This window comes from Anoplopoma fimbria, chromosome 20 (assembly GCF_027596085.1).
Source record: "Anoplopoma fimbria isolate UVic2021 breed Golden Eagle Sablefish chromosome 20, Afim_UVic_2022, whole genome shotgun sequence".
NCBI classification, from domain to species: domain Eukaryota; kingdom Metazoa; phylum Chordata; class Actinopteri; order Perciformes; family Anoplopomatidae; genus Anoplopoma; species Anoplopoma fimbria.
This window is the reverse complement of record NC_072468.1, coordinates 14365915-14378624: the sequence shown is the minus strand read 5'-3', so window position 1 is coordinate 14378624 and position 12710 is coordinate 14365915. Positions and strand designations below refer to the sequence as shown.

Genomic DNA, 12710 nt, shown 5'->3' with positions numbered 1-12710 from the left:
GGCAGACACACTCACCACTTTTAAGAGTAGGCTTAAGACTTTACTTTTTGATAGTGCTTATAGTTAGGGCTTGCTCAGGTTCGCCTTGGTCCATCCCCTAGATATGCTGCTATAGGCCTAGACTGCCGGGGGACTACCTAGGATACACTGAGCTCCTCTCTCCGCTTATCTCCCTCCATCTTTATGTATTCATGTCCTATTTATGCACATTACTGACTTTGCTTCTTCCCCATAGTCCTTGTGATTTCTCGCCTCGCAGGTTTCCATGAATTGTTGTGGTACCTGGACCATTGTCGTGCCTCCTGCTGTGACCCGGCTGACACCCACTGCTACTACCATTATTATTATTAGTCACATTATTATTACTATTCCCTTTATCATTATTATAATTCTACTATAGTCATTGCTGCTGTTATTATAAGTAGTCTTATTATTTTTCTTCGTCACTCTGCTTACTACTCTTATTATATGAATAATTTATGTCATATAAATTGAATGTGTTATGTTGTTCATTCTGTACACATGACATCTATTGCATTTCTGTCCATCCTGGGAGAAGGATCCCTCCTCTGTCGCTCTCCCATAGGTTTCTTCCTATTTCTCCCTGTTAAAGGTTTTTTTTAGGGGAGTTTTTCCTGTGCCGATGTGAGGGTTCCAGGACAGAGGATGTTGCATGTGTACAGATTGTAAAGCCCTCTGAGGCAAATTTGTAGTTTGTGATTCTGGGCTATATAAAATAAATTGAATTGAATTGAATTGAAATCAGATCTATCTGGTTACTTCCACACTTCCCTGGTAAATTACTGGCACTGACTTCATTTTAAGAGCTTCACCACATGTAGTTACCTAGTCACATACACTGACTCCTTAGCCCTATTACCCATTAAGGAAACATATACAAAAACGAAAGATTCTAAAACACAATTTGGCTCTCCTGTATATGTGGATTTTATACTATTAATGTGTAAATGCACTTGTATTTGTAAAGTTATTTTCACTCAGTGACTCAAAGCGCTTTACCACTACTGGTCATCATTCACCCATTCATACCCATTCATACACTGATGGCAGTACTATTATGATATATAATTGGTCGAGGTCCAGGTTACGACTTGGAGCCAGTGGTAGGCTCTCCTCACAGCCTTTATTTATCACTGGTCCATCATGTAGACCTAATCCCTCTGACAGAGCCTCATTCCAGAGCTAAAACAAACCTCCCACACTCTGCTAATGCTGCTATCACTCCATTTCTCTTCACTCTACCCAGCCATCTTTCCATACTGTCGGCATCATGGACTAATGAGGACGATTTAACTTCCTTTGTACCTGAAACACGTGGTTAGGCTCAGGATAGTGTTCTTGTTACTGGTAGTTAAAGACAAAAGTCATTTGGGAAATGAACTCCGATCAGCTGTAAGAAAGTCAGACATGCTTCACGCCCACCAACCGCCTGGACCTCCACACCCTTACGTTACACCTACTTCTTGCAATGGCACTAAAGGTGGGCGTTGGACTTGCATCTTGAAGTGTAGACTCATACTAGCTGCACTTCAGTCTCAAGCCAGGAACATGCAAGTCCTTTCTGATAAGGACACAGCAGGACCTACAGCGGGTAAAATAAGTATTGAATACGTCACCATTTTTCTCAGTAAATATATTTATAAAGGTGTTATTGACATGAAATTTTCACCAGATGTCGGTAACGACCCAAGTAATCCATACATACAAAGAAAACCAAACAAATAAGTTCAGAAATTAAGTTGTGTAATAAAATGGAATGACACAGGGAAAAAGTATTGAACACATAAAGAAAGGGAGGTGCAAAAAGGCATGGAAAGCCAAGACACCAGCTGAAATCTATCAGTAATTAGAAAGCAATCATGCCCCTTGTCAGTGCAAATTAATGTCAGCTGGTTCAGTCCAAACTGATGGCCTATAAAAAGGTGTCTCATTACCACCCATCACCCCAAAAACACCATACCAACAGTGAAGTTTGGAGGTGGGGACATCATGGTGTGGGGCTGTTTTTCAGCATACGGCACTGGCAAACTTCATATAATTGAAGGAAGGATAAAAATCTGCTGCCATCTACCAGGATGATGAAGATGAAATGAGGGTGGACATTTCAGCAAGACAATGATCCCAAACACACAGCCAAGGAAACTCTCAATTGATTTCAGAGAAAGAAAATAAAGCTGCTAGAATGGCCCAGCCTTCAACCTAACTTGAATCCAATAGAAAATATATGTGGAAAGAACTAAAGATCAGAGTTCATAGAAGAGGCCCACGGAACCTTCAAGATTTGAAGACTGTTTGTGTGGAAGAATGGGCCAAAATCACACCTGAGCAATGCATGCGACTTGTTTCTCCATACAGGAGGCGTCTTGAAGCTGTCATTACCAACAAAGGCTTTTGTACGAAGTATTGAATAAATTTCAGTAAGCATGTTCAATAGTTTTTCCCTGTCATTCCATTTTATTACACATGACTACGGGGGTTCCACAAGGTTCAGTTCTGGGCCCCCTTCTCTTCTCGCTCTACACAACATCTCTGGGTTCTGTTATTCGCTCGCATGACGTCTCTTACCATTGTTATGCCGATGACACCCAGCTGGTCTTGTCATTTCCCCCCGGTGACATTTGCTGCGTGCTTGGCTGACATCTCGAAGTGGATGGTGACACACCACCTGAAGCTCAACCTGGACAAAACCGAGCTACTGAGCTGCAGCTCGTCTGGTGTTCAATCGCCCCAAGTTCTCCCACACAACTTCCCTTCTCCATTCTCTACACTGGCTCCCTGTAAGAGCTTGCATCCAGTTTAAGACTCTGGTGCTAGCCTACAGGGCAGTGAAAGGAACAGCTCCTTCCTATCTCCAGGCCATGGTCAAGCCCTACACCCCCGCCCGACCACTTCGCTCTGCTGCCTCGGGGCGATTGGTTGTCCCGTCGCTTAGAGGTCCCTGCGGCCGATTGACCCGGACACAGCTTTTTTCTGTCCTGGCCCCACAGTGGTGGAATGAACTCCCCACTGACGTCAGGACAGCAGAGTCGCTGCCCATCTTTAGGCGCAGGCTAAAAACTCACCTCTTCAAGAAGCACTACCCTGAGCCTTCCTCGTAGCACTTATTGCATACATATTAGTTTGTTGCACTTATTGTATTCGTATCAGTTCGTTGCACTTATTGTATTTGTATTAGTTTGTTGCACTTATTGTATTCGTATCAGTTCGTTGCACTATACTTTTGCTCTGGTTTATGCTTTTAAATGCTTGTTTAAGAAAGGAGATGCACTTATGACTTCTGGTGACTAGTAGTTCTCTTGAATACCTATGTTGAATACACTTATTGTAAGTCGCTTTGGATAAAAGCATCTGCAAAATGACTGTAATGTAATGTAATGTAACTTAATTTCTGAACGTATTTATTTGGTTTTCTTTGTATGTATGGATTACTGGGGTTGTTACCGACATCTGGTAAACATGTCATGTCAATAGCACCTTCAGAAATATATTTACTGAGAAAAATGGTGACGTGTTCAATAGTTATTTTACCCACTGTATGTATGTCCTTTTGTTTATGCTGATCATTGTTCACTAGTGGTGTAACGGACCACTGTTGATCCTTGATCCGTACGGATCCCCCTCACGTTTCTTCACGCATGTGAACCACGGATAAATTACACAGTTTAAGGCTAACCACCACATTGTGAAATAAAGTTTTACTGACGATTGTGATCAGGACATAATTTATGCTTTTCTAGTCTCTGATCTCTGATAATGTTACACTGTAAACAACTTATTCGTGTTTAAATAAACAGGAGGAGGGCTAATAACATTAGCAGCAACGCTAACTGTTAACAAATGAATGTTCTGTTGAGTTACATTATGATGCGTTCAAGCTCTGTTCAGTGAATATCAGTATTTGGCAAAGGTATACTATATAATCTCGTAAAATGTAGTTTGAGTGAGAAACTCCAGTCGTTTGAAGGAGAATTAATATAAAATAGATATTATAGATGAATTCTGACCTGTTTACACTACCTAACACTAGCTCTAAGCAGATTATAAAACATCATTAAAACTGAAAAGATTTGTTTTTATTCATAAAAACACAATCTTTTACATCTATATCATTTGAATTGTGTGTTTTTATGAAGAAAAAAACCTATAAATTACTTTAAAAAGTAAGAGGGTAAGATTTTGACTTTTCAATCTCTAAAAGGATCTTTAAAAGTTATATTTGCTCCCTTTTTTCTTTTGTGCTGATCCAATCCGTGATTCTGATCCGAGATCCGATCCGAACCGTGAGTTTTTTGATCCGTTGCACCATTATTGTTCACATTATGTGTACCCACTGGAGGCCATACCGACATTATAAGTAACAGTTTTGCTGCATAATCCTTTTTGTTTTGTCTCTCAAAATAGTATCACCATTCATCCTTTGATAAAATATCATGTTATGAGCTAAATTGCATCACATAATGATGGAAACGAGCGTCTTCTTTGTCTTAGCAAGTGAAGAAGGGAATCAAATTCCCAGAGGGGACAGGAGGACACGCTGCAGCAGTCAGATTCAATATCAGAAAGAAACACACATAACACTGAATTCCCCTTGAAATTTAAATAATTTATTTACCACCACAACAACAATGTTAGCATAGTGGGTGACAATAACATCATCATTAAAACAACATCACATACACGTAAAAAATAACAGCTCTATTGTGACAAAGTTGATGCTTAGCTCTCTTTTTTGCTGCTAGTCAACAAGTCCACTGGCACTAAACAGCTGAAGGGGCTGTGGTCACCTGACCTACATCAACACTCCTCATTGGATAACAGGGGGAGTTCTGACGAACAACAAAACTAGGTACTTTAAAATAGTACAATTAAAACAGTGCAGTTTATTTTGATTTAAGAATAATGAATGACGGACAGTTGTCATTCAAGTGTGAGATAAGGTTTGTGTGTTGGTAGGAAGATGACACACTGATGACACATCAAAACGCTACTACAGTGGTGGCTGTTGATGGTTGGATACATTTTGTAATAATTCTGTGTCTATAAGTCATATTTACTCTTCATTAATACCTTCTATAATCTCCAACTAACCTCCAAACATACAGCGCCATCATCACTTAGCAGAAGTCTGTGGCAGACCGATTTGTGTCTGTGCTGAGTATCACATGTGACTTTTCTCTGTGTGGAAAGGCTCTTATTGTTCAACCGAAGTCACAGCTAAATTCAGCCAGTAAACATATATGAAGGACACCTCTGTTTATGGATTTAATGTAAACTATTCTAAATTGGACAGCAATAATCTGTGTGTTCATAAGATTAAAGGGATAATTCTGGTTTATTACAGTATGGGTCTAAAATTTGTAGTTCTTTTGGTTCCAACCTGGCGTTAAGTTTGCATGTTCTCCCTGCCTAGCCTTGTGTTTTTTCCCAAACTCAAAAGACATGCACGTCAGGTTAATTGGTGAAGAAATTGCCACAGGTTTGAATGAATGCATGAAAGGATGTCTGTTATATCTGTCAACTTGACCAAAAGTTTGAATGTGGGAAAATGTTCCAATATTCCATCTGTAATCACAGTTTCTGCATGCAACTGGTTGTACTGACTAATCTGTGCGTGAGCAGACTGGAGTGGATGGGCCAATCAAATACAGGACTGACCCAGGAGACAGGTGATCCTGCCCTGTGTCTAACCTAAGTCTTGCTGACTAATCTGGCAGGTTTTACAGAACACTCAACGGCCAACACACTGTGGGATCAGGGGGCTTGCTTTGAACTTGTTGGTTCTAACTCATATATTTCTTTCTAGCACTGGGAACACAGTGACATAACTACAACAAAGTGTGACGAGTCAAGGGGCAAACCAACACTTTATCCAAGTTATTCAAACCACTCTTTTTGGAGGTCAAACAAAGTGCGCACACCTGAAACATCACTTATTGCCTCACTGCACAGTAAAACTGTGTGCACACTACTACAGTAAGTACAGCAGGTCAAAGCTGAACTGTGTAAACTTCATACAATGTAATAGTACCTGTAATCAACAAAATAAACTAATGATGTCACTTCCTATAGCTGCTGGTTCACAAGCTTCTGCACCAAACTATATCCAAACATAAATGACTATCTGCTAATAGGAACCTTGCTATCACAATTCTAACCCTTCATGATTTTAGCAAAGCTAAACAATGATTTATCTGTCAACGTACAAAAACTAGAGTTCCCGAGAAAGACATTGAACTAGCATGGCTTTGTAACTGTTGGTGACTTTCTTATCCATTATATTCACCCACACTCTCTTCTAATGCCATCTTTATCTTTATCCAAGCGCAGGTCTAAGGACAGACAGTGTGTTTTGCTGCACACACTTTAAAGCCCCTTGAGACGAATTTGTGATATGGGACTTCAACTATAAAGCAAGAATTGTCTGTCTGTCTGTATGTATGTCCTTCGTAACTTGGTGGGTTGTCGAATTTGGGGCAAATTGGACACCGGACACGTTCAGTATTGATAAACTTTGAATAAACAAGCAAAATCAAACCAGAATGTATTTCACCGGTGTGACAGTGAGTAGGCTTCGATTTGGGTGTGTTTTCCTCGTGAGTAAGACTGTATTTCACCGGTGTAAGAGCTGATACTAAGTTATAACACCTATAACGTTATCGCTGAAAAATACCTCCACTAATTAAATATATGCTCTACTTTGTAACTGCAGTGGTTCTGTCACAACAAGCGACTAATATAGCCTATTTGGAAAAGACCTCCAACAAGTGTATTTCACCAATGTTTCTGACTGTGAGTAACAGCGACCTGGTTGAGTTTTTCAGGGGGGGAGTTAGTGATTTGGAGGCCCAAGGCAAACGCTGTCCCGCTTTACTTACCCTTTTTTTAACAGGGAATGTTGGTATTGGCAGTAGTTGAAGAAGGCTACTCATAATCATGGGGGGGGTGGGTGGTTAGTAAATGGTGGATAGGTGTCAGGGGTGGGGCTGTGTTATTTTCAGGACTTATGCCGTGTATAGACAATGCTCTTATACTTCCAGTGTTTGCCTTACGTTTGTGTCTCGGTGTGACAGTCATGTGAGGTGGTGAATGTTGACAGGGCCTTTTAGAATGCAAAATGGGTCATATCTGTCACTGTACATGTATCAATGTATGTGTGTATATGTGTGTGTCTGTGTGTATGCATGTATGTATTTATGTGTGTGTGTGTGATCACAATAATCAAATTTGCATGACTTTGATACCACTGCTTAATATTATTTTTCTTTTTGAGTAGCAGAACACATTCAATTTGCAGAAGTGTGTACTGGAATAGACAGGCAGCTCAAACAATAACCAGGGGTGTCTCCAAAGCAACTGGCACTGAAATCTTAAAGAGTTTAGAACTTTAATTTAATATAAGTACTTAGCAAATACACACTATTTCGACATAACTGTTTCTTAATGACCGTAAACATATTTTTAACTATGGTGTTATGGACAAGTCCGTGATTACTAAGCTAGTACTGTTTCAATAAAGTCAGATTCTTAAACTATTATGTGTTATTTTCAGGACTTATGCCGTGTATAGACAATGCTCTTATACTTCCAGTGTTTGCCTTACGTTTGTGTCTCGGTGTGACAGTCATGTGAGGTGGTGAATGTTGACAGGGCCTTTTAGAATGCAAAATGGGTCATATCTGTCACTGTACATGTATCAATGTATGTGTGTATATGTGTGTGTCTGTGTGTATGCATGTATGTATTTATGTGTGTGTGTGTGTGATCACAATAATCAAATTTGCATGACTTTGATACCACTGCTTAATATTATTTTTCTTTTTGAGTAGCAGAACACATTCAATTTGCAGAAGTGTGTACTGGAATAGACAGGCAGCTCAAACAATAACCAGGGGTGTCTCCAAAGCAACTGGCACTGAAATCTTAAAGAGTTTAGAACTTTAATTTAATATAAGTACTTAGCAAATACACACTATTTCGACATAACTGTTTCTTAATGACCGTAAACATATTTTTAACTATGGTGTTATGGACAAGTCCGTGATTACTAAGCTAGTACTGTTTCAATAAAGTCAGATTCTTAAACTATTATCTAGTGTCCAATAGTGCTACAGCGTGTTAAGGCACTTCACAGGATTCATCACACGGTGGCTGCTCGGCATCAACCAGTTTCTCATGAACAAGATCCCCTTCCATTTAATCTGGTTTATCAACTGTTTCCAGCAGCCGAACATGAAACTTTTCCACTTAGAGACAGTAGTGAACACCTTAAACCCTCTACTGCATAATTTCATGGTTTTCAGCTGCACTGTGTGGAAGTTTTGCTGCCTTTAGTTTGGTTTGCATGGCCACATTAGAACAATATGAAGTAATTAACACAGGGCAGGCCCTCCTCCAGAAGAAGGTTTAATGGTTATAAAAAGCTGCATGTTGACATTAGAAAGCTCCTGATGCTTGGCAATCCAGACATTACACACATCTGCAATGCAACACTGTAAGTATCGTACTCAGCATTGGTATCAAAGTCAAGTTCCTGGTATGAAAACACTGTCCCTGTATGTTGTGTATGCATTGAATTGCTCTGTACATACACTGCTCTAAGTATACCAGTGCATGTAAGACAAAGTACAGTTGTGGTTTGACTGTATGTATGCGCAAATCCACTATGACTGTGTGTGTGTGTGTGTGTGTGTGTGTGTGTGTGTGTGTGTGTGTGTGTGTGTGTGTTTGAAGGAGTAAGAGAGGGAGAGTGTGTTTGTGCTGGCTTGTAAGGGAGTCTAGCTGCACTTGCAGGATTTGACCTTCATGTTGGAGAGCTGCTCTATTTTGGGGGTCTTGCCGATGTAGTAGAGGATGGTGAGGGGCTCCAAGTCCTGTGAGACGCAGCAGGGCGATGCCGATGCTTCAGGGTTGATAGTGTTGTACAGGCCTAACACCTAAAACACAGCATTACAGCCACTCCATGAATAAATTAGGACTTTAAGAAAATATGACCCTGTCGCTCATACAGTACCTTGGAATGCTGGGTGTCTGCGCTCCACAGATAGGGACAGGCTCCGGCACAGAAGTTAGCCTCATAGCCCTTTGGCTCGTGGATCCACCTCCAGCCCAGGTCCTTCTTAAAATCGATGTAGAGTGACCGTAAGCAGCAGTTGTCCTGAACGTTTCTAAAAAAATAAAGGGGAGAGGTGAATCCTAGTGCAGTACTAACCCAGTTTCATGGGTCTTGGGTCTTGTTAATATGATACGGAAAATTTGCAGAAGTAAAACTGTTGGCACAAGCTAAAGTAGCCCATTTGCTCAGGATGAGGGAAAGGCTAGAGGTCGTAGGGAGAAAGGACATCTTATTAAATTACTTTCACTATCCATTTCCCCTCCATTGTTGTTGTTGTTCAGCACTTGTGGCCTACATGTGTTGGTCTTTGTGGTATTTGTCAAAAAAAATGCCAAACAAGCACCACTCAGTGCAGAGAAGCTGCTCCGGTCTGAAGCTGTACGCTTGCCGCTTGTCAAGTTCAGGTCAGGTAGTAGAGGTCAAAGCTGAAGATAGAGTGCTGCCACCTATATTGTGTTTTGCTTTTTCTGCTCATGCTTCTTGACCTGTCTGACCTTCTTCTGTTCCAATGAACTTAATAAGTGATGTTCATCTCTAACATGATGGAGGATCATTTGATTCCTGCAGCCTATAAAAGTTGTAATAAAGCCTGCCTCACTGTGCCTTAAAGAGCTGCTAACGCACAGAGGAACTTTATTACTATGGCTTTCCATGGAAAGCCTTATGCCCATAGATACAGATTGCGTCATTTTGTTCTGTCCATTCAATTGAAGTCAATTCAATGCAAATAACACTATCAATAAAACTCAAACTGCTACCATGAAGTAAAACTCATAATTACTGTCGCGGGACTTTGCTGTCCAAAGAGCTTATATACAAATGATGTGACATGGAAGTATTTGGCTGCTTATCACAAAATAAAAACATCTACTGACAGCTGAGAAAATTTAGGATTAACATGAAGAACTCAAAGTGGAGAGAATCTCTCTTTATGTGAGAGTGTCAATTCCAGATTAATACCTGGAGCAGTAGGCGGCGTCCAGCGCTCTCTTGGATCGACGGCTCATGTGCTGTGACTGTGACTGTGACTGTGATTGTGACTGTGACTGGGACTGGGACTCAAGCCGGTATGAAGGAAGCAGCATGAGGAGAAGGTGTGGAGCCCGAGTGCTGTGCCGCCGCTTCTTAAACACCTTCAGGTCAACTCCATGGACAAAGCTATCATCAATACCTGGAATCATAAAATGGATCAATAAGCTGCATTTAGTGCATGCAAGTACTAAGTCAATATATCAAACTATTCCTGCAACCCTCTCCCTACACCACACCCACGAATTATGGCAGGTTCCTTGCCCCACCATCATGTTTGGAGGGGACAGGTAGATCGATCCAAAAATGTTGATAATAAAGATCCTAAAACCCAGAAATGATTTAGCATTTTTATACTTCACGGTTCCCTCGTCTGGAAGTCAATGTGTTTTTTGTAAGTGTTTTTGGTTAGATGTTTGAAATAAGGTTTGTGGTCCACAGAAAGCCCTGCGACAGACTGGCGACCTGTCCAGGGTGCACCCTGCCTTCGCCCATTGACAGCTGAGATCGGCTCCAGCACCCCTGCGACCCTTAACTGGATAAGCAGGTTACGGAAAATGGATGGATGGATGGTCCACAGAAGCTAAAGAGCTTTTAAAGTTTTGTTCTACAATATAAAATATGTCAGTAAATACCCGTTTAATTTTGGAGGCATTTAAGTGTATCAAAAAAGGCGGCTGCTAACAAGTGGCTTAATGAGACTACTAAACTTCATAAGGTTACAAGGTTACAAAGTTTTTATTTGTCATTGTACGACAGTGTTGCACAAAGAACATTTTGATTGTAGTCCCAATTTGCTACATGCATAAGCTTGGTTTTACTGCCGTTGAGCAGAAGGTTGTTCTCTGAGCACCACTCTGAAGGTTGTAGATTTCCTCTCTATATGAAGTCTTGTTTGTAATCTGGCCGATGACCGTAGTGTTGTAGTATATCAAAAGGTGGTAGTGATGCTGTGATTAGATCAGGAATATTCCCCCTGGAGTCTAGACACTAGTGGTGGTGGTTACTGATTATCTGCAGGTTGTCAAGATAGAAGATAGATATAAGAAGATAGTTTTGGTCATTTTATCTTCAATCATCTTTTCTGCCCATTTCCGAAGCGAGTTCCTCAGGGCTCTGTCTGGACCAGTCCTGTTTACAATTTATATACACATTACATTAAGCAATTTTAACTCCCATCTTAACGCAGATATAAGTTCTTTATTTCTTACAGATTCTGTTCAAACAGCCACTCGATATCTACAGCTATCATTTTAACCTCCTTCAAAAGCACCTCCATGATTTGAAACTGTTCCTAAACTGAGCCAAAAAGAAATAATAGTTGTTTAAAATAAAAAGAAATATTGAATATGTAAGTTATGAAATTCGTACTGCTAAAAAACACCATAACAGAGCAAGAAATTTGCCTTTCTTTAAAATAATAAAAATAATCTTGCTTCCAATGATTTTCTAGAAAAAGCTGTTTACTCACTGGGGAATGTTGCCTGTCAAACTCTCAAACCTTTAGATGCAGTATACCAATCAGCCATAAGATTCATCACTGGAGCTAGCTATGGGACACTCTACTGCCAGCGATAACAATATACCTGCCTACTCTTTCAGTGAGAAGGGATCAGCAATAATACCAAACATTTGTACAGAGTTAGGAAGATCTTCTTTTTATTACTGTGCTCTACTTGAACACTTGACACTTGAAATATGCCTTAAAATAAAGTTTTAATTTACCATGAAGACCATTTAACTGGTTATGAAACAGACAAGATAGTATACTGATGCCTCTATATGACCTACGTAAGTAAAAGAGACCGTCAGCGAGAAGATCAGCTATTTCTTTATAGTTATTCTCAATGCTGGTCATCCAGCAGTGATGAGCATTATTCAGAGATAAGCCATCACATTGTTGGTATTGTTCTTTTCAGGGGATTTGTTGAAATTATTACCATGGAGAATAACACCAGACTTATTCTTGAACAATTTTCTGAATCAAACAACCTGCAAACCGTGCCTCCAGCTCCTCACTCTTGTTGGGAATAATGTAGTTATTTGATGGTACAAACGTGCAGCACGGGCAATGCAGGCTGATCTTGAATCCGCTGTTTCTGTCTGTGGAGAAACAGAGGTCACAACAAGGTGATGCAACAATGTAACATGTGCAATAAATAATGAGAAACGTCCTGCAGGGATGGGAGGAATATGCACTCACCTCTGTGGTTTAACCATTCATTCACTGCTTCTGTCACGTCAAAGGACAGCCACTCTCCCTCTGTTTGTGTTCGTACCACCTTGCTGTCTATATATCGTTGTGTTGGGGATGTCAGGTCTTTGTGTCCTAAAATCTGTGTACAAACAGATGCTCGAAAGGTCAAGGTTGTGCAGCCATTTATTAGAAATGATAAAAAACAAACAAAAAAACAACATTATTGATTCGCTTGAATAGGTGTGCATGCTGCCACACAGTCAGGGGGTCAAGATGTTTGTAATAATCTCAGTTCAATGCACCACATTCCTTTCCAAAAGATTCTCTGACCCTGACAACAAAATGGATAAT

General features: G+C 40.4%; 1 protein-coding gene across 1 annotated transcript in view; it reads right to left on the bottom strand.

The window, feature by feature from the left end:
- Nucleotides 1–7583: 7583 nt before the first annotated feature.
- Nucleotides 7584–12710, bottom strand: part of tgfb2 (transforming growth factor, beta 2) — a 65337-nt gene continuing 60210 nt past the window's right edge. The window contains exons 3-7 of the mRNA XM_054622457.1: nt 12366–12498; nt 12155–12265; nt 10094–10304; nt 9032–9185; nt 7584–8954 (exon numbers count right to left, since the gene is read on the bottom strand). Of these exons, the coding sequence (XP_054478432.1) occupies nt 8796–8954; nt 9032–9185; nt 10094–10304; nt 12155–12265; nt 12366–12498 (768 nt within the window). The 3' untranslated portion in view covers nt 7584–8795. The remainder of the gene's footprint in view (nt 8955–9031; nt 9186–10093; nt 10305–12154; nt 12266–12365; nt 12499–12710) is intronic.